Source organism: Osmerus eperlanus, chromosome 16 (assembly GCF_963692335.1).
Source record: "Osmerus eperlanus chromosome 16, fOsmEpe2.1, whole genome shotgun sequence".
Classification (NCBI taxonomy): domain Eukaryota; kingdom Metazoa; phylum Chordata; class Actinopteri; order Osmeriformes; family Osmeridae; genus Osmerus; species Osmerus eperlanus.
Genome location: NC_085033.1, coordinates 15,107,416 through 15,132,432, shown reverse-complemented (window position 1 = coordinate 15,132,432; position 25,017 = coordinate 15,107,416). Strand labels below are relative to the sequence as shown.

The 25,017-nt window shown below is 51.5% G+C and overlaps 3 protein-coding genes across 7 annotated transcripts; 1 reads left to right on the top strand and 2 right to left on the bottom strand.

Annotated features, from left to right (window-relative positions):
- The first annotated feature begins 195 nt into the window (after positions 1-195).
- Positions 196-9,979, top strand: LOC134036452 (ATP-binding cassette sub-family D member 3-like). Of its 5 annotated transcripts, XR_009932420.1 has the most exons (24): positions 196-349; positions 798-834; positions 953-1,051; positions 1,203-1,291; positions 2,041-2,110; positions 2,906-3,003; positions 3,223-3,346; positions 3,850-3,906; positions 4,077-4,219; positions 4,290-4,359; positions 4,546-4,615; positions 4,916-5,013; positions 5,228-5,319; positions 5,517-5,608; positions 5,729-5,801; positions 6,070-6,133; positions 6,923-7,000; positions 7,087-7,152; positions 7,252-7,341; positions 7,482-7,601; positions 7,785-7,889; positions 8,320-8,376; positions 8,591-8,855; positions 8,897-9,979. XR_009932420.1 is itself a non-coding variant. In XM_062481414.1 (23 exons), the coding sequence occupies exons 1-23, from the start codon at positions 240-242 to the stop codon at positions 8,666-8,668; spliced, it is 1,980 nt and encodes a 659-aa protein (XP_062337398.1). In that variant the 5' UTR covers positions 196-239; the 3' UTR covers positions 8,669-9,979. The 5 variants fall into 5 exon arrangements, 4 of the variants coding, with proteins under 4 accessions (XP_062337398.1, XP_062337399.1, XP_062337400.1 ...); XM_062481414.1 differs by having other exon boundaries at positions 8,591-9,979; XM_062481415.1 differs by lacking the exon at positions 2,041-2,110 and adding an exon at positions 1,532-1,601 and having other exon boundaries at positions 8,591-9,979.
- A 673-nt stretch (positions 9,980-10,652) lies between these two features.
- LOC134036755 (caspase-8-like) lies at positions 10,653-11,765 on the bottom strand. Its single transcript, XM_062481829.1, has 3 exons — positions 11,632-11,765; positions 10,887-11,491; positions 10,653-10,780 (listed from the first exon to the last, which is right to left on the bottom strand). Exons 1-2 carry the CDS (start codon positions 11,720-11,722, stop codon positions 10,890-10,892), a joined length of 693 nt encoding a protein of 230 aa, XP_062337813.1. The 5' UTR covers positions 11,723-11,765; the 3' UTR covers positions 10,653-10,780; positions 10,887-10,889.
- Positions 11,766-12,341: 576 nt separating this feature from the next.
- LOC134036607 (amyloid beta A4 precursor protein-binding family B member 1-interacting protein-like) lies at positions 12,342-19,595 on the bottom strand. The gene is made up of 13 exons (XM_062481605.1): positions 19,398-19,595; positions 17,175-17,234; positions 16,657-16,720; positions 15,984-16,450; positions 15,831-15,908; positions 15,480-15,639; positions 15,230-15,351; positions 15,014-15,088; positions 14,655-14,798; positions 14,406-14,516; positions 13,347-13,445; positions 13,018-13,141; positions 12,342-12,824 (listed from the first exon to the last, which is right to left on the bottom strand). Exons 2-13 carry the CDS (start codon positions 17,232-17,234, stop codon positions 12,664-12,666), a joined length of 1,665 nt encoding a protein of 554 aa, XP_062337589.1. The 5' UTR covers positions 19,398-19,595; the 3' UTR covers positions 12,342-12,663.
- Positions 19,596-25,017: the final 5,422 nt, after the last annotated feature.

Below are 25,017 nucleotides of genomic sequence, written 5' to 3'. Positions count from 1 at the left end.
ACAGGCACTTACGCACAACTGCACACACACACACACGCGCGCACACATATTAATACTCTTGTAGACTTTCTTAATGGAATGTTCTAAATCTTCATTTGTGTACATTTATACCATTGTTGAACACAATAGAGATAAATAAATAAATGATATCAATAATCAAACATGATCATTAATATGGTCCGCTTCCTGTTTTCCCAGCATGCAATCTGGTACTTCCTTTGAGACACAGAAGTAGAAAGATGGCGGCGGTCAGTAAGTATTTGACAGCCAAAAACTCTTCCATAGCCGGTGGTGTATTACTGTTGTTGTACCTTCTGAAGCGGAGGAGACAAGCGGCCAAGTTAAATGGGTAAGTTTACTTTGAAAGACGTGCAGCTACGCGAAAGGAGAAAAAAGTTATTAAAAGGTCACAATGCCACACAGATGTGGCCTAGCTTGCTGTTAGTGCTACTGTAGCTGTCTAACCTGCTAAACAAGTGCAGCTTTCAGCCTGCGTTACAGACTAAGACAGTAGCAGACTAGCTAGCTAACATGAATATTCACAACCCGGTGACATTATTAACGGAAAAGTTTGTGTTTTTACACGAGCATAACCTTGCTGTGACTGACCGTGTCGCGGTTCATTCAGCCAACTAATACAGCAAACCACAACTACCTAAGTCATCTAGCTAGCTAGGCAGTTAGCCAACAACATTCATTCAGACTCTGAATGTCAGTATGTGTGCTAAAGCGTCGTTTGAACGTTAGCCGAACAACTAGCTGGCCAGTTTGGGTGAACTCGTCTGTGTTCTGTGTAGGGGAAAGCGACCTTCAGAGGCTGAGAAAAGCAAAAATGTAAGTATGACTTTATGTCATTGTGTGTTCGTGTCTCTGTATGTGTGCGTGCGTCATGTGTGTTGTGATGGGGGATGTGATGTAATGGGTGATGTTATAATGTGATGTTGTGGTCCAGCAGGACAGGCGACAGGACAGGACCATGGTGGATAAGGTGTTCTTCACACGCATCCTGAACATCATCAAGATCATGGTCCCTAGGGTCGTCTGCAAGGAGGTGTGTGTGTGTGTGTGTGACCATATATATATGTGTGTGTGTGTGAGACTATACGTGAGTGTGTACTTGTGTGTGTGTGTGTGTGACTATACATGTGTGTGTGTGTGACTATACGTGTGTGTGTGATATTAACCCAAGCCTCTCTCCCCAGTCAGGATACTGTCTCCTGATAGCAGTCATGCTGGTGGCCAGAACTTACTGTGACGTCTGGATGATCCAGAACGGCACCATGATCGAGAGGTAGGACACACACACACACACACTCAAGCAGACACGCACACCTACGCACGCACACACACAAACACACAGCTCTAGAAAAAAAGAAACAATATTACTGCAGCTATATCCTGTACGTACACACTTGATATGACGTCGCCAACCTGGCTACAGGCAGCCTATATGAATCCATGCACACGTACTGACATGCAGAAGCTCTGTGAGAGCCCAGCCAGTGACCTGCTCCTCTCCTCCTCCCTGCAGCGGGATCATTAGCAGAGATGTCAGTCTGTTCAAGAGGCACTTTTACTCCTATATCGCAGTCATACCTGGGGTAAACCAAGCTGTAGTCTGGGTACCAGGTGCCCCTGCTCTGCCGGCCCAGTAACCCTGCACGCTGCCTGGCCTAGTGCTAGCCTCACTACCCCCTCCTGGGAGTGCTTGTTGAGATGTGTGGTGCTTTGTCACAACGACTGAGAACAACCTAGAGAGGATGATGTGGAGGATGGAGAGCCAGGGCTGTTGTGTGGTGTGGGGGCCTCTGGTCCTGCCTCTGGTCCTGCCTCTGGTCCTGCCTCTGGTCCTGCCTCTGGTCCTGCCTCTAGTCTTGCCTCTGGTGGGTCCTGTCTGGACCAGCCAGCTCAGGCAGCGCTAAGCAGCCATGCCTCAGTTGTGCAACACTGAGCTTTAAGCCTGATTATAAACATGTTTGCTGTGTGTGTGTGTGTGTGTCCATCCTTGCGCGTGTTGACTCTATGCATGTTGGTTTGCAGTGCAATAATTGGTCGTTCAGCCAAAGATTTCAAGAGGTTCTTGTTCAACTTAATTAAAGTCATGCCGTTTGTAAGTGAAACTTTCTTTACTTCTGTGTCTGTTGAGGTGCCTAACTGTGAGCTACAGAACAACATGAGCTGTGATGACTAAACATGTTTAACTAACAACAATACTTACATGTGATTATGGAGGAGCAGTGTGTCATGGGTGGTCAGGAGAGTGTGTAGTCTAGCTACCTGTCTCTCTGTCCGGGTGAATGAGTCTTCCTGTCTGTCGGTCTGGGTGGATGACACTTCCTGTCTGTCTCTCTCCGTCTGTCTGCCTGTCTGTCTGGGTGGGTGAGACTTCCTGTCTGTGTGGATGACACTTCCTGTCTGTCTCTCTCCGTCTGTCTGTCTGTCTCTTTGTCTGTCTGTGTGGTGAGACTTCCTGTCTGTCTCTCTCTCCGTCTGCCTGTCTGTCTGTCTGTCTGGGTGAGACTTTCTGTCCTGGAGACGTCCTCCAGGAAGGTATAAACAAGGCAGCATCAGATGACTCTTCCTTTTCTATGCGTTTCTTCAGACTTGTGATGTTCATTGGTAGACCATGTTCTAGATTAACCCTGCTTTAGGTTACTCTGTTCCTAGAATACTTGTCTAGTGTTCTAGAATACCTGCATTCTACACTACCCTGTATTTAGAATACCTGTGTTATAGAATAATATAGATAATATATAGAATAATACCGCCCCCCCCCCTCACACACACACTCAGATCTCTAGTGGGAATTCTGGGTGCATTAATACTGCCTCAGCGAGATGTTGAATGACATCACGAGTGACATCACGAGTGAGCAGACCTCCTGCTGACTGTGTTCCTGTTCCAGATCTCCCTGGTGAACAACTTCCTGAAGCTGGGTCTGAACGAGCTCAAGCTGTGCTTCCGGGTCCGCCTGACCCAACACCTCTACGACCAGTACCTGCAGTAAGTGCTGGGGCCTGGCGCGCTCTGATGACATCATCCTCTGGCGCGCTCTGATGACATCATGCTCTTGAGTAGTTGTAGTAACCCGGCTGATTCCAGCCTTGGCCTTTCGCAAACACACTGGGCTCACGGCTCTCTGCATGCTGTCCAGTATTGGTCCAGGCATGTGTCAATCACTTTCTCTCAAACCCATCCTCCAATCACCTGTCTTGTCTCCAGGGGCTACACCTACTATAAGATGGGTAACCTTGACAACCGCATCGCCAACCCAGACCAGCTGTTGACACAGGATGTGGAGAGGTTCTGTAACAGTGTGGTGGACCTGTACTCAAACCTGAGCAAGGTGACACACACACACACATGCACACACACCTCAGTGTAGAAAGCATGTTGTGTTTAGGTCGTATGATGGGTTTAGTAAACAAGGTGTGTTTACGTGGTACATGTAGTGAGTTGCATGATGAGTTAGGGTGTGTTATATAGTGAGGGTTATGGTGTGTTATGTAGTGAATAGCATGGTGAGTTATGGTGTGGTATGCAGTGAAGGTTATGGTGTGTTATATAGTGAGGGTTATGTAGTTATGGTGTGGTATGCAGTTATGGTGTGTTATTTACATTTACATTTAGTCATTTAGCAGACGCTCTTATCCAGAGCGACTTACAGTAAGTACAGGGACATTCCCCCCGAGGCAAGTAGGGCCTTGCCCAATGACACAACGTCATTTGGCACGGCCGGGAATCGAACTGGCAACCTTCGGATTACTAGCCCGATTCCCTCACCGCTCAGCCACCTGACTCCCTATTATGTGGTGATGGTGTGATTAGTTTCTCCCTCCTGCTCCTCAGCCTCTCCTGGACATCGGCCTGTACGTCTTCAAACTGACCTCCGCCATCGGAGCCCAGGTGAGCCCTGCCTCACCCTGCCTCACCCTGCCCTGCCTCACCCTGCCCTTCCGTCCTGGTTCTGATCCTGGTTCTGGTCCTGGTTCTGGTCCTGATCCTGGTCCTGATCCTGGTTCTGATCCTGGTTGTGGTTCTGATCCTGGTTCTGATCCTGGTTGTGGTCCTCCCAGGGTCCGGTGTGTATGATCTCCTACCTGGTGTTCTCTGGACTGGTGCTGACCCGGCTCAGGAGGCCCATCGGCAAGATGACCGTTACCGAGCAACGCTATGAGGGAGAATACCGCTACGTCAACTCGCGACTCATCACCAACAGGTCACTATCTGCTGTTCTCCTCCTCTCCTCTTCCTCCTCCCCTCCTCTAATGTGTTCCTCCTCTCCACAGTGAGGAGATAGCCTTCTACAATGGGAACCTGAGGGAGAAGCAGACCATCTATTCAACCTTCCACAAGCTGGTGAGATCTGGAGACAAGTCTGTAGTCATGGAGACCGGTCTGTAGTCATGGACACTGATCTGTTGTCTTGGAGACAGGTCTGTAGTTTTGGTGTCCTTGGGTGGCATGAGTAGTGTAATCTTGCCTCCTAAGTGGGTTTATGAAGTTATGGGTTGCCATGATCACATGGTCCCTTCCTCCCCTCAGGTGGATCACCTGCACAACTTCATCATCTTCAGGTTCTCCATGGGCTTTGTGGACAGCATCATCGCCAAGTGTGAGCGCTCCTCTTCCTCCTCTACCTCTTCCTCTTCCATCTCCTCCTCCCCTTCTTTCTACTCTTCCCTCTCCTTCTTGCTCTTCCTCCCCCTCCTCCTCTTCTTCCTCCTCTTACCACTAAGTCTCTCTCTCCTTCCTTCCTCGCCTCCTAGCTCCTAGCTCTCTTCCTCCATCCTCCGCTGCAACACTAAAACTGTGATACTGTATTTATTGATAAGATCTACTGCCAGTCCTCTCAAACACTTCCTTATTTACGTACTGTAGAATGTTGACTAACCTGAGGCTCCTCCCTGTACAGATATCGCCACCGTGGTTGGCTACCTGGTGGTCAGCAGACCCTTCCTAAACCACGCCCACCCTCGCCATCTACACAGCACGCATGCTGAACTGCTGGAGGTGAGATGGAGAGGGAGAGAGAGATGAGAAGGGATTGAGAATGAGAGAGAGAGGGAGAGAGAGAAAAAGACAGAGAATGTGTTTGTTGATTTGAGTCTCTTACCAAGTATCTTTGAGAGAGAGATATTGAGAGTGAAGGAGAAAGACAGAGAGAGTGAGAGAGAGTGTGTCTCTCTCTCTCTCTTACCCAGTTTCCTTGGTAACCCCTCCCCAGGACTACTACCAGAGTGGGCGCATGCTGCTCAGCATGTCTCAGGCCCTGGGAAGGATCGTGCTGGCTGGCAGGGAGATGAGCAGGCTGTCTGGGTAAACTACACCACTACCGTCCTCTACTCCTCTCTCTCCGTCTCTCTCTCTCTGTCTCTCTCTCTCACTCACTCATCTGCTTCTCTCTTGCTGTACTTTTACTCTCAATTTATTTTTCTCATCTACTCCCCTTCTCCTCTGACTCCCTCTCATCCCTCCTCTCTTTCTCTTCTCCCCCCTTCCTCTCTGCTCTCCAGGTTCACTGCTCGCATCACAGAGATCATGCAGGTCCTAAAGGAGCTGAACTCAGGGAAATATGTGAGGACCATGGTGTCTCAGCAGGGCAGAAGTGAGTGTGTGTGTGTCGCTGGTTCTTGTTGTGTTTGCTTCCCTGGGTTAGGGTTTGTTGACATGTTTGTGTTGACATGTTTGTGTTGACATGTTTGTGTTGACATGTTTGTGTTGACAGATCATGAGTTGCTAGACAGACTCACGCTGGTACCAGAAAGTGGGGAGATCATCCACGCTGACAGGATCATCAGGTAGAAACACCACTGAGGTAGAAACACCACCGAGGTAGAAACACCACCGAGGTAGAAACACCACCGAGGTAGAAACACCACCGAGGTAGAAACACCACCGAGGTAGAAAGAGGTTAGAGCACTTGACTGGAGATCACAGGTTCACATTCCCCCTGTACTGGACATCGTTTTGGATCAAAATGTCTGCTAAATCCATGAATTCATCCTCACATCACCATCCACTCTTCATCCCTCCATCACGTGTGTGTGTGTGTGTGTGTGTGTGCAGGTTTGAACACACTCCCTTGGCCACACCCAACGGAGACATCCTCATCAGAGACCTCAGCTTCGAGGTGAGACCCTCACCATGGCAACCATGCTCTCACCATGGCAACCACATTCTCAGTGTCTCATGGCTTGTCCTGACTTCAACCATGGTCTTACTATCTATGGTTATCCATGGTCTAACTAGTTATGGTCATCCATGGTCTAACTAGTTATGGTCATCCATGGTCTAACTATCTATGGTCATCCATGGTCTAACTATCTATGGTCATCCATGGTCTAACTAGTTATGGTCATCCATGGTCTAACTATCTATGGTCATCCATGGTCTAACTAGTTATGGTCATCCATGGTCTAACTATAGTTATGGTCATCCATGGTCTAACTAGTTATGGTCATCCATGGTCTAACTAGTTATGGTCATCCATGGTCTAACTATCTATGGTCATCCATGGTCTAACTAGTTATGGTCATCCATGGTCTAACTATCTATGGTCATCCATGGTCTAACTAGTTATGGTCATCCATGGTCTAACTATCTATGGTCATCCATGGTCTAACTAGTTATGGTCATCCATGGTCTAACTATCTATGGTCATCCATGGTCTAACTATCTATGGTCATCCATGGTCTAACTATCTATGGTCATCCATGGTCTAACTAGTTATGGTCATCCATGGTCTAACTATCTATGGTCATCCATGGTCTAACTAGTTATGGTCATCCATGGTCTAACTATCTATGGTCATCCATGGTCTAACTAGTTATGGTCATCCATGGTCCTGCCCCTGCTCTGCTGGCTGGGCAGGTCATGTGAGGGCTGCTCCTGATGCTGTTGTCTCTGTCGCCCCCTGCAGGTGCGTTCAGGCACCAACGTGCTGGTGTGTGGACCCAACGGCTGTGGGAAGAGCTCTCTGTTCAGAGTCCTGGGGGAGGTGAGGGGCCACACACACACACCTCTTTTTCTCACAGGTTGTGTGTTTTTCATTTTGTGTTTTCAACTCACCTGTGTGTGTGTCAGCTGTGGCCCCTGTTTGGAGGTCGTCTGACGAAGCCTGAGAGAGGGAAGCTCTTTTACGTCCCCCAGGTAAAAATACCTGCATATCCCCTCTCCATCTCCCTCTCCTCTCCTAGTGACATTGACACCTACTAAATCTGTCAACTCTGTGTGTGTGTGTGTGTGTAGAGGCCCTACATGACGCTGGGATCATTGCGAGACCAGGTGATCTACCCCGACACTGTCCAGGACCAGAGGAGGAAAGGGATTTCAGACCAGGTGACCTGTCTGCCAATCTGTCTGTGTTTTTGCCTGTCTGCCTGTCTGTCTGAATGCCTGTCTCTCTGTACGTGATGTATGTGAGTATACCCTGTGCAGTGTGTGTAACGACCTGTGCTGTGTGTGTGTGTGTGTACCAGGTGTTGAAGGAGTACCTGGATAACGTGCAGCTGGGCCACATCCTGGATAGAGAGGCCAGCTGGGACTCAGTCCAGGACTGGATGGACGTGCTCAGTGGAGGAGAGAAGCAGAGGATGGCTGTAAGTGTGGGGGAAGGGTGTGTGTGTGTGTTGTTCTCTGTGGCGTATTCTATCTTGCTACTGAGTGTGTAGTGAATAAATGTGTTGTTGTTTACCTGCAGTAGTAATGTGTTGTTGTTTACCTGCAGTAGTAATGTGTTGTTGTTTACCTGCAGTAGTAATGTGTTGTTGTTTACTGTGCAGATGGCCAGGCTGTTCTACCACAAGCCCCAGTTTGCCATCCTGGATGAATGCACCAGTGCTGTCAGCGTGGATGTAGAGGACTACATATACAGCCACTGTAGGAAGGTACAGTACACACACACGCGGCCTCATGCACATACACACACACACACACATACACACAAAGTATTTGTAGGATGATGTCAACAGTCACAGTCGTCTAGATAACTGACCCTAGCCTGACCTGTCATAGAAGTGCACCTAACACCTCACCTGTCTGATGTCCTCCTGTTCTCTAACCCATCCTAACACCTCACCTGTCTGTCCTCCTGTTCTCTAACCCATCCTAACACCTCACCTGTCTGTCCTCCTGTTCTCTAACCCATCCTAACACCTCACCTGTCTGTCCTCCTGTTCTCTAACCCATCCTAACACCTCACCTGTCTGATGTCCTCCTGTTCTCTAACCCATCCTAACACCTCACCTGTCTGTCCTCCTGTTCTCTAACCCATCCTAACACCTCACCTGTCTGACGTCCTCCTGTTCTCTGGCCCAGGTGGGGATCACACTCTTCACCGTGTCACACAGGAAGTCCTTATGGAAGCACCACGAGGTAAGAACATCTACTTCCTGTCTACTACTTCCTGTCTCATTCTTGAGGCAGGTGTTGCCAGATGTTTCGCATGACAGATCTACTTCCTGTTCATCACACCGGGAGCTAGGAATAATGATAGTTGCAGTTTGATTGGCCGATTTCTCTCTACTGGGATATAGGTTTGCTTTGAGGCCTTTGACAGGAAGTAATGTTTGTAACTTCCTGTCCCCAGTTCTATCTGCACATGGATGGGCGGGGCCACTACGAGTTCAGACCCATCACCAAGGAGACGGTGGAGTTTGGATCCTAACGACCGTTGTCCAGCACCTCATCACACATACTGTTGAGAAGGGGGGGGTGGAGAGAGAGAGAGAGAGAGAGGTGTCTGAATGTTGCTGTATTACATAAAGCTTCCACAGCACAGTCAGAGCTGCCAATCAGAGCCCTCCTAACAAGGTACCGTAGACAGACCTTCCAATCAGAGCCCTCCTAACAAGGTACCGTAGACAGACCTTCCAATCAGAGCCGTCCTAACAAGTTGGACTGTAGAGCCACTGTGTGATGACTGGTTTAACCTCCGGGGGGCGCCTCTCCTGTTGCTCAGATCATTCCCCCAGACCTGTGCCATTAAACCTACATGCCTAACTTCTTTTCCTTGGTCCTTAGCCTAGCATCAGAGCCTTGATCCCTAGCCTAGCATCCCAGCGTAACATCCTAGTCTAGCCTCCTAGCCTAGCTTCCTAGCCTAGCCTCCTAGCCTAGCTTCCTAGCAGTTTCTACTAGCCTAGCTGCCTAGCCTAGCTTCCTAGCCTAGCTTCCTAGCCTAGCTTCCTTGCCTAGCTTCCTTGCCTAGCTTCCTTGCCTAGATTCCTAGCCTAGCTTCCTAGCCTAGCTTCCTAGTCTAACTTCCTAGCCTAGCTTCCTAGCCTAGCTTCCTAGTCTCACACGAAGCAGACTGCAATGTGGTCTCTCTTCGCCATGTTGGCGTCTGATTGGCTGACCTACCACCTGTTAAGTAGAGCTAGGGGTCAAGGGTTGGAGGTCACCAGGGTCAAGAAGGAACCAGCTCACCTGTGTCATAGAGGATGTTGTGTATGCGTGTGTGTGTGTGTGTGTATTTAAACAGATACTGTGCTGAGAAGCTAGCCTTACCTCCCATGTTGTGCCTACAACAGGGTTTCTATGGTTACATAAAAGAGTCAGTTCTGATATCAACAAGATAAATTATGTCATCTTTAACTTTTGCCTAAAGTGTGTTAATGACTGACACCACCCTGAAGTGCATTCTGCATAGCTACATTAATTTACTGCACTAAGAATCAACCTATGAACTCACTGTATAATGTTTAGTCTGGGTTACAACACAGTCCATACAGTTTGGATTATATGAGGTACTTGTAAGTAAATATGGACTTTCCTACAGTGAACCTGGTCAGTTGCTGCCACAGTGAGCTGCACAGTGTGTCATCTTTTTAAACTGTCCTGTTAGACTTGTAATGTGTTCCTGTAAAGGAGGCTGATGATGATGTGAATGGTTGTTACCATGGTGAAGTTGAATGGCTGTAAAATGAACAATAGGTTTATATTCATTTAGGTGATTTAATATATTTCTTGAAAACAACCTGTGGTCTCGGTCTCATCTGGTTGTCATGGTGACCTAGGAGAACAGTGTGTTGTCATGGTGACCTGGGAGAACAGTGTGTTGGTGTCATAACACACTGAAACAGGAAACAGACCTGTGAATTTTGATGCTTTTATTTGTGATTCAGATAACAAAGCATGAAGTACTTACAGATTACAGCACAAGTACAAAGAAATGTTTGTACAAAATGTTAGATATATAATTTCCTAATATAAGTCAAATCAATACATAATGTACCATTAGGGCACACTTCATAAAATGTTCACTTAATCTGTTTCGGAAGATACTTTGAAGTAAAAATTACAAAAATGTCACAGGAAAACAGGAGCATATTATTCTGTTACATCATATAGTTCATAAATCAATTGATTAAATTGCATATACTTATTTCCCTATTGCACCTAAATAACAAAAAGACAATAAAGAAATAGACCAACAGCTGCCTGCCCTGTAAGCTTTCAAGTGTTGAGTCAAGTGAGATGAGAGTGAGATAAGAGTGAGATAATAGCCTAATATGACAAAGGGGGAAAAGTATTTGCCACCTCTGCCTAAAAACAAAAACAGAATAGGTATTTAAAGGCATGTGTTTTGTTGGCTAGATGAAGCGAGGCATGATTTGGGAGCGTTTCATTGAAGAACACAGCAGGATCCAGAACTGTCCGGATATGGACCAGAAACAGGAAACACCAGCCTCTTTCTCAGGGTGAAAGTGGGTTCGGAGATCTGTGTATTTTTTCCTTCACTCACTTTTTCATTCACTTCAGTCAAGATGTACATGATGTCTTCTCTGCAGAGAGAAACACAGTTAACTCACTCACCTCACTACTAACAAAAAACTAGCCTTCATTTGGATTGGCACAGATATGTAAGGAAAATGATTACTGAGGAATTAATACCTAGGGCAGTGTAAGATCAGTTCATGACACAGAGCCTGGATGAAATGGGCCCCCAAAACTGAATTCCTGTAGGAGACATAATGCAGCACGGTTGCCTCGACAATCAGGAAATCGGCCTCTGATGGGAGGTTCCTGGAACTCCCAAGGTTTTTGTATGGTTCCGCTTCACCATCGACAGGCTCTTGCTTAACTTCCCCCATGGGATGGTTCCCCCGACATGCCTGGATGAAGAACACCTTGGGCTTGCCGATGAGGGCTGGGCAGTTCTCTCCGTTGAATGGCGAGAGCAAATTGTTTATGGGAAGCACTTTGTCGTCAACACCTGCAACACCACTCTCATTTCCATGGGTCAGGATGGAGCAGATGAAGGCATCACCATGTTGTGGAACTTCCCTCAATAGAGCGTACTCTCCATTGACGTACTCGTACAGACCAAGCTGCTTCAGATCAGCCAGATACTGCAGATCACCACCAGGATCGGACACATTTTTCAACTGAGAGATTACCTTCACCACTCTCTCGATCTCTTGTTTCTTCTGATCCATACACAGCAGCACTTTGAACCCCAGCCAGTCAAACACAGTCGACAGGGATTCTGCAGCAGAATTGTATTACCGATCAAATGACTGCATTTAAAAGCTAAACGCAATTGATTTAGCTATACGTTTGCTTCTATCTTAGTCGACTCATTCCCTTCAAGTCATAAAAGATGTGAAGGTGAAGAGGTTGTCATACCAACATCCATCTCTGTTCCAAGTCTTTGACCTAATCTTTTAAACGTCTTGTTGCTGATGATCAGACAGATGCCTCTGGGCGTGCTCTCCATTGGATACTCGTGGCTCTAATGAGAGAGAGAGGTAAGACAGTAACACACACATCCACTCATCTCTCTTTACCATTTCAAAAATATTTTATTCACCCTGAATATATATTTTGTGTTCAATCTTAATACAAAAATAGAAAACACAGAGCAAAAGACAGGAGATCATCTTATACACTCAAGAAATCGTGTGACCATGTACTAGAAAAAGGGGGGCAGATATTACATAACAGGATGTTTCTCTTTCTACTCAGGATTGGGAGGGGACATCATGTTATGGCATGTCTGTGAAATATTTTACTGTTGCTTATCCAGTGCGACTTACAGTAAGTACAGAACATTCCCCTGAGGCAAGTAGGGTGAAGTGCCTTGCCCAAGGACACAACGTCACTTACACAGCCAGGAATCGAACCGGCAACCTTCTGGGGGGGATTGTTCCTCATATCTGTCTATATAATGAGAGGTCCAGAGAGATGTGGCGTTGCTTTTTGTGTATTATTATAGTATTGTTTAAATGGTTAGCATGGAGACAAGCTAGCAGACAAACTTTGTCCCACCATAGCTTTTGTCTCCTTGCGAGCATGCTGCATGTAATAAACTTCCTTGAGATTCATCGACTCCACACTTTTTAATACATACATAAGCACAGGTTTATTGTCACTCACATAACACATGTACTTCCCCAGACTTACCCCTAGATGGCGACAACACTTCATTAATTTAAAGGGCTTCAAGATGGGAAGACGCAGTCCCATTTAAACTGCATGTTTTCCTGTGAACACTAATTCTAACTAAAGAAAAATGTATAACAACTTTATCTTTTCTCCCCCTACTTCCAGGTTTTGCATCCCAGGCCAGCCCAGACGGGTGGAGCTTGCACCCTTAATGGTCATATCATTAATAACTCCTTCCATGTGGGCCACCCTAGGTTGTAAAACAGTGATCCCTTAAACGTTGTTGGAGCCCCTCGCAGGAGGGGGCGGGGGCTTGAAGTCAGGGGGAGGCTCTGAGTCGTCCTGGATGTCTTCTGCCATTGGCTGGATTTGAGAGGAGGAGGAGATAGGAGTTGATTGACAGGTCTGTGAAGCCTCCTCATTGGTTCTTCTTGCTGTTAATCGGAAGTAGACAACGTAGGTAAGTGCTATTGAGCATCTGTGTATGTGTATGAGTGTATTTGTGTGGAAGTGTGTCTGGATCTGTGTGTGTGTGTCTGGTTCTGTGTGTGTGTGTGTGTGTGTGCGGGGATCTGAGTATGTGTGTAAGTGTGTGTGGATCTGAGTGTGTGTGTGCTTCTGTCTCACCTCTGGGCTGACTGGAGGGTGTGGTCGGGGCAGAGTCAGTCAGGCAGGTCAGGAGAGGGGTGGAGCTGAAGGTGGAGGCTGTCTTCAGTGCTGCCTGGTAGCTCTTATACAGGACGGCCCCGTACTATAAAACAATGACACACACCAAGCTCTACTGCAGGGGACAAACCTAACATGCTGCTTCATTATTCAGGAGTGTGTAAACAACAGACTATTTACAGACTGCAAAAATGTGTATTTGCATGTGTGTGTGTGCGCTTGTATGTGTCTATGTGAGTGTGAACAGGTCACGCCTGCTCCTGATTGTGTAGTTCAGCGTGTCAGGTGACCTTGGCGACCCGGATGGAGGCGACCCAGAGGAGCAGACTGGGCTCGTCCTCACAACACAGGAAGCGCACGTACCGGGACTCCCTCTGAATCCTGGGGTGCTGCGGGGGTCAGAGGTCAGGGGTCAGCATGGCCAGGGGAAGGGGCGGGGCCATGGGAAGGGGCGGGGCCAAGGGGGAAGGGGCGGGGCCAAGGGGGAAGGACAAATCCACGTACGGCGAGCCCGGGGCTGTCACACTCACTGGTCACTGAGACAACCCAAGATATTTACTGACCCCTTAAAAATATACATACATATTGTATATATAATATTTATATTATTATGATATTATGTTTATAAACTATATATAATGTATACTATAAATAATGTACTTTGTAATATTATATTATACAATAGCATCTCAAAAATCTTAATAATACATTGGAACAGGTAAGCCTCTTACAGGTCCACCACTGATATAGCTTATTTTTAAATGTATATATTTACAGGGGCAAATGAAATATAGTTCCATATTTGGTGAAGTCGCCCCACACAGGGATGGGTGTAAGATGTACACGATCTCCGCCCTCCATGTGAGAACCACACTAGTTCTGCTTCCTGTGAAAGCATCTTTCACACATCACTTCCTGTCCCGCTGCCCCACAGAGCATATTTCTAATGTGTTAGAAGGTGTTAATTTTGCACTTTCACCCACAGAGTGGAGTCTGTGCTTACCAGGTAGCAAGCTAACCACACCTCAGATACCAGGCTTCTATTTCAGAAGCTCTCTACTCTGTCTCTGACTATAGCTGCATATACATAGCTAGAGGGATAGATATATAGAGGCTGTGTGCACATACAAGAATATGTTACTTTCACACCCTGACAAAGTTTCAAGCCTCACAATCAAAAGCCACTTTTTGAGATTATGAGTTCATAGATGGAAATAAATGTGTGTCCTATGACTTGTAACAGTATGTGCCTGGCTGTCTGCCTGCCTGTTTTTCTGCCTGGCTGTCTGCCTGTCTGTCTGTCTGTCTGTTTTTCTGCCTGTCTGCCTGTCTGTCTGCCTGTCTGTCACCTTCAGTATGAAGCAGTGGTCTGTTGGAGCTTTGAGTCTCTGTCTGTAGTCTGAGGTGGTGTAGATGTTGACTTGGTCCAACTGGAGGAGGCAAGCCAGGTCCATGGATGTCTGCGCAGTAAACACAATCAAAACAACAACAAACAAACACACCTCAGATTAGGAGCCAATCAACAGACTAGGTTAGCAGACACACTTCCTGGTTTTCTATACTACTTCCTGTCTGCTAGTGTAGCACTTCCGGTTTACCTTGGTCTTTCCCTTAGGAACATAGTATATTCCGGAAGGGCGCAACAGGAAGTAGCGTTGTTTCCATGACTTTTTGCCACCCTCCTTCAGGAAGAGGGGGCCCTCCAGGTCTGGAACCCTCACTGGCCCTCCCTCAAAGTTCTCCTGGAGACACACACACACACACAGGGAAGGTTCGTTAGATGAAAAAGTAGTTTTTTGTATTGTATATACATGTGTGTTTTGTCTATGTATCTGTCTATCTAGCAGATTAAATGACAAATGATAAGTAAACAATAGTATACGTATATGACTCTCTCTCTCTCTCTCTCTCTCTCTCTCTCTCTGTGTGTGTGTGATGTGTGTTAGCAGAGTGTCACCTTCAGCAGGATGTCCTTCTGCCTCTCACTGTTGTCATTCAGGACTTGGTTGCTCTTTCTCCACTGATAAAACACCTGGAAGAGATCTGCGCTGTCACGTGCTTCCTGGAAGTTCTCTTCACCGCTCCTCCTATCTCCTCTCCCCTCTTCCTCATCTCTCCTCCTCTCCCCTCCTCCCCTCTTCTTCCCCTCCTCCCCTCCTCCTCCTCTCCCCACCTGTGGTTGTGTGAAGATGGAGTACTTGCTGGTTCTTCTGAGGAAGCTGAGGGTGTTGCTGCTGTCTCGTGTCCAGGAACAGAGAGCTTCCACCAGCTTCTCATGGTCCTCGAAGCCCCGCTCTAGAACGAGACAGGAACAACCGCTTGACACTCATCCATGTGTGTGTGTCTAAACGTGTGTGTGTCTACACGTGTGTGTGTGTCTACACGTGTGTTGACGTGCGTGTCTGTGTGTGTGTGTGTCTCACCCGCCTGCAGTTCAGGGTTGGTCTCACACAGACTCCAGTCCAGGCTGTGGTCGCAGTGCGTCTTTTCAAACAGGTCGTGTAGAACGTGTCTCACTGTCTGCCGCTCGTCCACCATCAGCGTCTTGGAGCTGCCGTCCTCCAGGAACACCCTCACCACCAGCTGGACACACACACACACACATGCAGACACACACACACAGACACACACACACATGCAGACAAACACACGCAACAGAGATTCTAATGTTTCAGGGAACCATTGTAGCTCTTAATTTGTTCAAACTCTCTCTTTCCTTCTAGCTTTCTCATCTCTCTCTCATCTCTCTCTGATCGCTCTCATCTCTCTCTCACCTTCCTGATCTTGGCCTGCTGGATCTTCTGCAGAGCCAGCTTGATCTTGTCAGCTTTGGCCTGGGCCTCTTGCTCTGCCTGGTAGAAGAGGTAACAGATAGGATTAACGGATGAATTAATGAATTTATAAAACAAAAGGAGTGCGAACAGTACCTCTGAAAAGAGGACTTTTCCTGGTCCCGTTCCTAGTCCTGGTTCTAATCCATGTTCTGGTCCTGGTCCTGTTTCTAATCCAGGTTCTGGTCCTGTTCCTGGTCCAGGTTCTGGTCCTGTTCCTGGTCCAGGTTCTGTTCCTGTTCCTGGTTCTGGTCCTGGTCCAGGTCCTGTTCCTGGTCCAGGTTCTGGTCCTGTTCCGGGTCCTGGTTCTGGGGAGATGTTTGAGGGAGGCGGCGGGGGAGGAGGAAGAGCCCCCCACTGGCTGTCCTCCCGCCCGGTCATCCCCCCTGCGGAGCGCCTCCCCTGGGACGACCCCAGCTCTGACCCCTGGGACGACCCCAGCTCTGACCCCTGGGACGACCCCAGCTCTGACCCCAGCTCTGACCCCAGCTCTGACCCCAGCTCTGACCCCAGGTCAGCCATCAGAGCATCCAGATCACGGTCCTCCAACTGCTGCAGAGACTCTGCCACAGAGGATCATGGGAATTCAAAATGGTGGGGACTAAGGGACAGTTTCCTACAGACTAGACTAACGCTCTCCTGCTCCTGGAGAGATACCCTCCTGTGGGTTCATAGTCCTTAACTGAATCTTGAACCCTGAACTCTAAACCTTGAACCCTGAACTTTAAACCTTGAACCCTGAACTTTAAACCTTCAGCCTCTTTCTCACCGTTCAGGTCGGAGAAGCCGATGGAGCTGATGACATCTCTGGAGATGACCTCTGACCCCAAACTCTGAGAGGACGGAGAGGGGGACAGAGGGGTGGAGAATGAGAGAAGGAGATTTGAAGGTTTGAACTAAGCATAAAACCTTGGTTCTAGGTAAGTCTTGCGTCTATGTAATTCAAGCATTGGCAGAAATGGTGGATGTTTGAAACAATCTGAACATTGTCTTCTGACTTTCTCAGAAGGGAACTAATTCTAGGCTCCAACCACTGAACTAATTCAGTGGTTAGAGCATATGACTGCAGATTGAAAGGTTGCAGGTTCAGATCAAGACTGTCTGTGGCTGTACTCCTGAAATATGCATTGTGTGATCTGTAGTTTGAGATGAGCCCACGCTTAAATGACTGAAGCATGATGGGATCTGTAGTTAAATACATTCCTACATTCCTACAAATCATGGGAGATGCAGTTGAGAGATGGTCTTGATGACTAAAGCGTCATGGGACATGTAGTCTCTACTCACCTGAGTGAGGAGGTCCATCTCACCCAGCAGGTCAGTGAAGATAGTGTCCACGTCTTCCATCTGGACACAAGCAGGTAGACTTCAGATACACACATGCTCTACACATCGACACACACACAGCATGATCTACACATGAATGCACAGTCAGACAGTCAGACAGACAGACAGTTGGCTTTGACCCAAAACTCTAGAACCTTACTCTAACATTGTAGATAGAAGCTGTGCTGGGGTGTGTGTTGGTAGCAGGGTGCGTGTGGTGTGTGTTGGTAGCAGGGTGTGTGTGTGTGGTGTGTGTGGTGTGGGTGGTGTGTGCTGGTAGCAGGGTGTGTGTGTGTGTGGTGTGTGTGAGGCCTGGTCAGAACAGTCGTACAGAGCTGTTCCATGTGGGCCAGATGTGGCAGTCTGACCCTCCAAATCCATCAACACCGACCGTGTTGTGATTAACCACCTGATTAATGACCTGTCACAAGAGCTCCCTCTCTCTCTCTCTCTCTCTCTCTCTCTCTCTCTCTCTCTCTCTCTCTCTCTCTCTTTCACTCTTTCTTTCTCCTCCCCCTTTCAATCTCCCTCTCATCCCCCTCCCCATCCTTCTCTCTCTTGTTTGTGTGCAGGTCGTCCTCTCCGGGCTGAGGAGAGGGAAGCAGGCAGGAAGGCTACAGGGGAGGCAGTGGAGGCAGGAAGGCTACAGGGGAGGCAGGGGAGGCAGGAAGGCTACAGGGGAGGCAGGGGAGGCAGGAAGGCTACAGGGGAGGCAGTGTGGAGGCAGGAAGGCTACAGGGGAGGCAGTGGGGAGGCAGGGGAGGCAGGAAGGCTACAGGGGAGGCAGTGTGGAGGCAGGAAGGCTACAGGGGAGGCAGTGGGGAGGCAGGGGAGGCAGGAAGGCTACAGGGGAGGCAGTGTGGAGGCAGGAAGGCTACAGGGGAGGCAGTGGGGAGGCAGGGGAGGCAGGAAGGCTACAGGGGAGGCAGTGTGGAGGCAGGAAGGCTACAGGGGAGGCAGGGGAGGCAGGAAGGCTACAGGGGAGGCAGTGTGGAGGCAGGAAGGCTACAGGGGAGGCAGTGGGGAGGCAGGGGAGGCAGGAAGGCTACAGGGGAGGCAGTGTGGAGGCAGGAAGGCTACAGGGGAGGCAGTGGGGAGGCAGGGGAGGCAGGAAGGCTACAGGGGAGGCAGTGGGGAGGCAGGGGAGGCAGGAAGGCTACAGGGGAGGCAGTGGGGAGGAAGGGGAGGCAGTGGGGAGGCAGGGGAGGCAGGAAGGCTACAGGGGAGGCAGGGGAGGCAGGAAGGCAGGGGAGGCAGGAAGGCTACAGGGGAGGCAGTGGGGAGGCAGGGGAGGCAGGAAGGCTACAGGGGAGGCAGTGGGGAGGAAGGGGAGGCAGTGGGGAGGCAGGGGAGGCAGGAAGGCTACAGGGGAGGCAGGGGAGGCAGGAAGGCTACAGGGGAGGCAGTGTGGAGGCAGGAAGGCTACAGGGGAGGCAGTGGGGAGGCAGTGGGGAGGCAGGGGAGGCAGGAAGGCTACAGGGGAGGCAGTGGGGAGGCAGGGGAGGCAGGAAGGCTACAGGGGAGGCAGTGTGGAGGCAGGGAGGCAGGGGAGGCAGGAAGGCTACAGGGGAGGCAGTGGGGAGGCAGGGGAGGCGGGGAGGCAGTGGGGAGGAAGGGGAGGCAGGGGAGGCAGGAAGGCTACAGGGGAGGCAGGAAGGCTACAGGGGAGTCAGTGGGGAGGCAGGGGAGGCAGGAAGGCTACAGGGGAGGCAGTACAAGTTTCATCTGGAAGTGAAAATGTTGCTGCGGTGTTTCACTACTGTCCAGCTCACACTGTTCTGTCTTCAACACAACACTGTCTCTGGAGGGCTATCTCCCTCTCCTCTCTCTCTCTACCTCTCTCCCTCTCTCTCTCTCTACCTCTCTCCTTCTCTCTCTCTCTCTACCTCTCTCTCACTCACTCCCACAGCAGACACAGCAGACACAGCAGACACAGCAGACACAGCAGACACACAGCAGACACAGCAGACACACAGCAGACACAGCAGACACAGCAGACACAGCAGACACAGCAGACACAGCAGACAGTCCTCACGTGTTGATCCTCAGCAAGACCGATAAGGCTGTTGATCTATAGGCACCTGAAGTCATGAACAGTGATGCAGAAACACACACACACACTCATACACACACTCACGCATGCCTGTAGTCAGTCTGCTCTCTCACACACACTGTAGTACTTACCACTGCTGTTATCCCAATCAACAGTCTAATAGAGAGTTCTGCAAGTGTGTGAGTGTGTCTTGGTCCAGTGCCCCTTGCTCCCCTGTCGTTGGACAGGCAATGAGCAGAATGAGCTCTGCTCTCTGCTCATTGGGCTGGACTTCCTGTTCTGGGAGGAAGTCGATACACAGTTTACTGTTTAAACTGAGTGTGTGTTGTGTGTGGATATGATTGTGTGTGCTTGTCTTTCTGCGTGTGTAGTGTGTCTGTATGATTGTGTGTGTTGTGGTGTGTGTGGTCTAAGAGTGTGACATGAACTGAAGTACAAATAACTTCCCAGAAGCAAGGAGGCAGTGAGCAGAGGGGGTGAGGAGAAGAGAAGAGGGGAGAGGAAAGGAGGAGGAGGAGAGGAGGAGAAGGGGCAAGGAGAGGAGGAGGGTTTGGTAATGAAAGTGTACATTAAACAAGGCTAGTCTGGAGTTATACTGGTTTTATGATTCAAATATGTGGGTTCCTCTCTTGAAAGAGGCGGGAAGATCAAAGCCGCCCACCCCTCGGATCTGAAGCTGGCGTCACGGATTTCATTTACGTTTGCCTCGTTAAAACTCCACATGCTTCAGAGAGAAAAAAAACGATATGTAATTTAAACTTTAATTCTCTCTAGTTTACTCTGGTTTAAAATGAGGATTACCGTTAACTGCCTGGTCCCCCAAGAGGCGTTTTATCGCGACGCGTTTTTACGCATGAATGGAACTTGATGTTAGAACGCTGGACACGTCTGGTCACCAGAAACCTGGAAGAGTTTCCAGACTGTTCTATTCCTAGCGGAGACCCCCTCTCTCCTCCTCATCCATCTCTCTCTGTCTCTCTCTGTCTCCCTCTCTCCTTTACCTCCCTTCCATCCTCTCTCCCTCTCTGCTCTTTCGACCCCTCTCCTCTTTTTCTCTCTCTCCCTCTTCTTTCATTCTGTCCAAATTGATTCCTCTCTCTCCCCAGGGGGCAATTCACATCCCGCCACAAGCCAGCCAGATCTAAACATTACAACTCACATAGATCAAAAATATGCTAAACATGTAACATGGCGTCGGTGGAATAGCTTATGACTCGACTCTGTGGCATGTCCGGGAGAGCTACGGGTTAATTCTAGACCACGGGGGAAACCTGGAGCCAATTAAGCCGCTGGAATGCAACATGTGGACCGATCTCGACATCGGAACAGAGGCGAGCAGTAACCGTGGGCACAAGAGGAGCCCGGGCAACTGTTTGAACGGTTTCACTCGTCTCAGCGAAGAGGCCTTGAGATAATCTGTTAATTGTTTTCTTTAACGGTAAAAAGAAGAAAGACTGATCGAGACTCAGCGGACGGGGTTTAGAGTGGCTTGAGGATGCGTAAAACGGACGTGTCGTGGGTCTAAATTCTCGAACATTGGATGAGTCGTACCTACACAGTATATCTGACTCCACGGTCTTTACAAAACATGTCTGTAGTGACTGTTGCGTTTCTGTTGGGTTTCACGACGACGCTTTTCAGCGGGGTTGGAGGGCAGCTGGAGATATGCCGCGGATCTCACTGCTTTCCGCCCGACGACTGGAGCACAGCGTGCGTGGGACCGCACTGCCAGGGGCGCAGGGAAGCGGTGCCGAGACAGTCCACACCCCACGTCCATGGGAGACACTCTCCTGGACGAGTCCGTCCCGTTTACCTGGACGCTCACACGAGGAATCAACGGCAAAGTGCGGCCGTGCCGTACACCGTCATTCACCCGGGCACGGCGGCAGGCACGGCGGCGGGTGGAACCAAGAGACTCAACCCCAGAACCGTCACCGCCGAGGTGTTCCACCCGGGGTGCAGAGGGGGAACCTGCGAGGACCCTGCCCCAGCAGGGAGGGAGCGGCCGTCCCCGGTCCACGTGACGGACAGAGCGGCGCAGTTTATGGGTGAATTCCCGGAGCTGGCGCCGGAGCGTGGAGCCTCGCCGCTGGGGATACAGCTGACATGTGACATCAAGCCAGGTGATGTCAGATCCTCCCAACATTTAAAGGGGTCTTGTCAGGGTGTAGACTGTCTAAGTAACTATGGGAACTTTCTATAATTGTTTGTACTTAAATAGCCCAACATACCTCCTCTATCCCTCTCCCCTCCCCGCCCCTCCCCTCCCCACCCTTCCCCCCCCTCCCCCCACCCCCCCCACTCCCCCCCCCTTCCCCTCCCCACCCCTCCCCGCCCCTACTCCCCTCCCCTCCCCCCCCTCCCCTCCCCCCCCTTCCCCCCCACCCCCCCCTTTCCCCCCACCCCCCCTTCCCCCCCACCCACCCCCACTCCCCCCCCTTCCCCTCCCCCCCTTCCCCTCCCCCCCTCCCCTCCCCCCCACCCCCCTCCCCTCCCCACCCTTCCCCCCCTTCCCCCCCCTTCCCCTTCCCCTCCCCCCCTCCCCGCCCCTACTCCCTGGCCCTCCCCCAGGTTCTAACGAGGCGTCGTCAGAGGATGCGTTGGTTCTGCAGCTGAGGCTGTCCCAGGATCAGGATCTTCTGGGCTCCCTGCGCAGCCAGCAGGAGGACATGCACCAGCTGCAGCAGCACCTCAGCCACCAGCAGGGGGCGCTGCTCAGCCACCAGAAGGACATCCTGGAGCAACAGGACCGCATGTTTCAGCAGATGACCCAGGTCTGGAAGAGGGGGGGGCTGGGGGAGGATAGAGTGGGGCTGGTGGACAAGAAGTGAGATGGGAGGGGGGATTGTGAACCCAGCCCTGATGCCCCCCTGTTGCCCCCAGGTGAAGGAGCAGTACACACAGCTGCTGGAGAGCGTTAAGCAGCTGAACTTCCTCAGCCTGCAGGGGGAGCTAGAGAGCCAGCTGGACTCCATGAGGACCCAGGCTGCAGCACGCCACACACAGCTGGACTCCATGAGGACCCAGGCTGCAGCACGCCACACACAGCAGGGCTACGCTGCTCACCAGGTACCACACACATACACACACACACACACACCAGATACCACACACACACACACACCAGGTACCACACACACACCAGGTACCACACACATACACACACACACACCAGATACCACACACACACACACCTGGTACCACACACACACACACCTGGTACCACACACACACACACACCTGGTACCACACACATACACACCTGGTACCACACACACACACACACACCTGGTACCACACACACACACACCTGGTACCACACACACACACACACACACCAGATACCACACACACACACCTGGTACCACACACACACACACACCTGGTACCACACACACACCAGATACCACACACACACCTGGTACCACACACACACACACACCTGGTACCACACACACACACACACACACACCTGGTACCACACACACACACACACCAGATACCACACACACACACACCTGGTACCACACACACACACACACACACCAGATACCACACACACACCAGGTACCACACACACACACACACCAGGTACCACACACACCCACGTCCTAACCCCCTCCGTGTGTGATGTGTGAGGTGGACATGCAGGCCAGTGTGATGGAGGTGGGGCGCCCCCTGCAGGGCTGTGGAGGCTGTGCAGAGGAGCAGTTCTGCAGTGTCTCCACCAGAGGGCCTCGCTGTGAGAGCTGCACCATCTGCCCCCCGGGGTTCTTCCTGGTGGCCCACTGCAGCAGCCACACCGACAGGGTCTGCCAGGTACGAGGAGCGCATAGTGGAGGGTGTGTGTGTGTGTGTGTGAGTGAGTGTGTGTGTCCAGTAGAGTATAATAGAGTCCAGTGTGCAGACATGTCCTCTGCTGTGTGGCAGGACAGAGACGAGTGTCTGGAGATGTCCAGTCTGTGTGGTGAGCAGCTCAAGTGCCTCAACACCCCAGGTGAGGAGCAGGACTCCTGGAAAAAACAAGCACTTCCTGTTTCCTGCTTCCTTCCTGTGACGTTTCACTTGTGCTCTCCTTCTCTCCTCTCGTCTCCTCTCGTCTCCTCCTCTCAGGTGGATTTCGATGCCAGGGCATGTCTGAGAGGGAGGGCGGGGCCGACCTGTGTGGCCACGCCTACTTCTACAGCGCTGAGATGGAAGAGTGCCAGGCGTGTTCCGACTGTGAGGGTCAACCCCCCTCCACGCCCTGCTCCTCCACCTCCGACACCATCTGCCCCTCCTCCCCCCCCTCCTCATCCTCCTCCTCCACCTCCTCCTCCTCCACCTCCTCCTCCTCCCACTCAGAGGCCAAACTGTCCCTGTCCTGGTCCGGAGACGTGACCCTCCCCTCCTCCTCCGCCCAGGGCTCGGGCCAGTCCTTCCCCATGATGAGGCTCCAGATCCTGGGTCGGGGTCCCGGGGGTCCTGGGGGCTCTGGAGGGGTGGTGAGAGCAGAGCAGGGAGGCCTGGTGTTCAGGCAGCACGGCCTGGTCTGGCTGGACGGGAACCTGGCCATCAGCCACGGCTGTCGGAGCTTCGTCCAGCTCTGTGTCCGCCTCAATGCCAGCGAGGGGGTCGAAGGTCGCGACCTCAGCGGGGTCAGGCTGGAGCAGAGGGAGGGGCGGGGCCTCCAGAGTGCCAGCATGAGCGCCGTGGCTGAGGTGGCGCCCGGTCACGTCCTCTCCCTCCTCCTTCGCAGCGCCAGCCATCACTGTAACCATAGCAGCGACGGGCTCCGCCTCCACGACCCCTCTGCGACCCCGCTCAGCCTCCTCTGGCTGTCGCACGACACGGGCGCCGTCGCCATGACGGCGCAGGCCACGGCGTCCGCGCACTACCACACCAGCTACCGGCCGACCTTCCAGGGCACGGTGACCTCCGACCCCTACGTGGTGGCGTTGACTCACGACGGGCGTGGCGTGCGTTTTGCCGAGGCGGGGAGCGTGAGGTTCGTGTTCCGCCAGGCGCTCTACTCCATGGGCGCGGCCTGCGTGAGCGAGGGCTTCCAGGTGCTCGCCTACCTCAACCGCAACGGCACCGGGGTGGAGCTGGGCCGCGCCTTCCGGCCCGGCGTCCACTACCGGGACACGTCCGTCACCCTGGCCGCCGCTGCCGCCGTCACCCCGGGAGACACGCTGGCGTTCGAGGTGCTGGCGCCGGCGCAGTGCAATGTCCGCTACTTCGGCGACGAGACGGGAATCAGCGCGGTCGGTCTGCTCTGGGTCCCCGCCGCGCTCTCCGCCACGCTCCACGCCTCCCTGGCCCCCGCCACCCTGCCCTCCGGCGCCGTGCGCAACAAGCCCCTCCTCTTCCGCCAGACGAGCCAACCAGTGGGCCAGGTGGCGTTAGTGGGCGGGGAGGAAGAGGGGGGGAGGGACTTCCTGTTCCGGGAGCGTGGGACGGCCAGCGTGTCTCTGGAGCTGAGGTTGATCCACTCCTGCAGCCTGGTGAGGGTGACACTGCTGGGGAGGGGGGCCGGGGGGCTCGGGGGGCTCGGGGGGGCCGGGGGGCTCGGGGGGGGCAAGCACGTGCCCCTGGGGCAGCAGGTGGGGGGGCAGATGGCGGAGGGCAGCCGCTGGGCCAGCCTGGCGCTGAGAGCCTCGGTCCCGGTGCAGAACGGCACGGCCGTGTTCTTCACGCTGGACTGCGTTAGAGGACGAGTCAACCAGATCAGCCACCAGGAGGGGAGCGGGGGTGGCGGTTATGTGGGTG

Bases quoted from the DNA above. Each gene is read 5' to 3' on its own strand.
- LOC134036452 (XM_062481414.1), top strand. From the start codon at position 240: ATGGCGGCGGTCAGTAAGTATTTGACAGCCAAAAACTCTTCCATAGCC. The intron at 3,347-3,849 runs GTGACACACACA...CCTGCTCCTCAG, and splicing joins TGTACTCAAACCTGAGCAAG to CCTCTCCTGGACATCGGCCT. The intron at 6,134-6,922 runs GTGAGACCCTCA...CGCCCCCTGCAG, and splicing joins TCAGAGACCTCAGCTTCGAG to GTGCGTTCAGGCACCAACGT.
- LOC134036755 (XM_062481829.1), bottom strand. From the start codon at position 11,722: ATGGAGAGCACGCCCAGAGGCATCTGTCTGATCATCAGCAACAAGACG. The intron at 11,492-11,631 runs GTATGACAACCT...ATTCTGCTGCAG, and splicing joins TGGAACAGAGATGGATGTTG to AATCCCTGTCGACTGTGTTT.
- LOC134036607 (XM_062481605.1), bottom strand. From the start codon at position 17,234: ATGGAAGACGTGGACACTATCTTCACTGACCTGCTGGGTGAGATGGAC. The intron at 16,451-16,656 runs GTGAGAAAGAGG...CCTCTGTGGCAG, and splicing joins CGGCTTCTCCGACCTGAACG to AGTCTCTGCAGCAGTTGGAG. The intron at 13,142-13,346 runs GTCACCTGACAC...ATTGTTTTATAG, and splicing joins CCTCCATCCGGGTCGCCAAG to TACGGGGCCGTCCTGTATAA.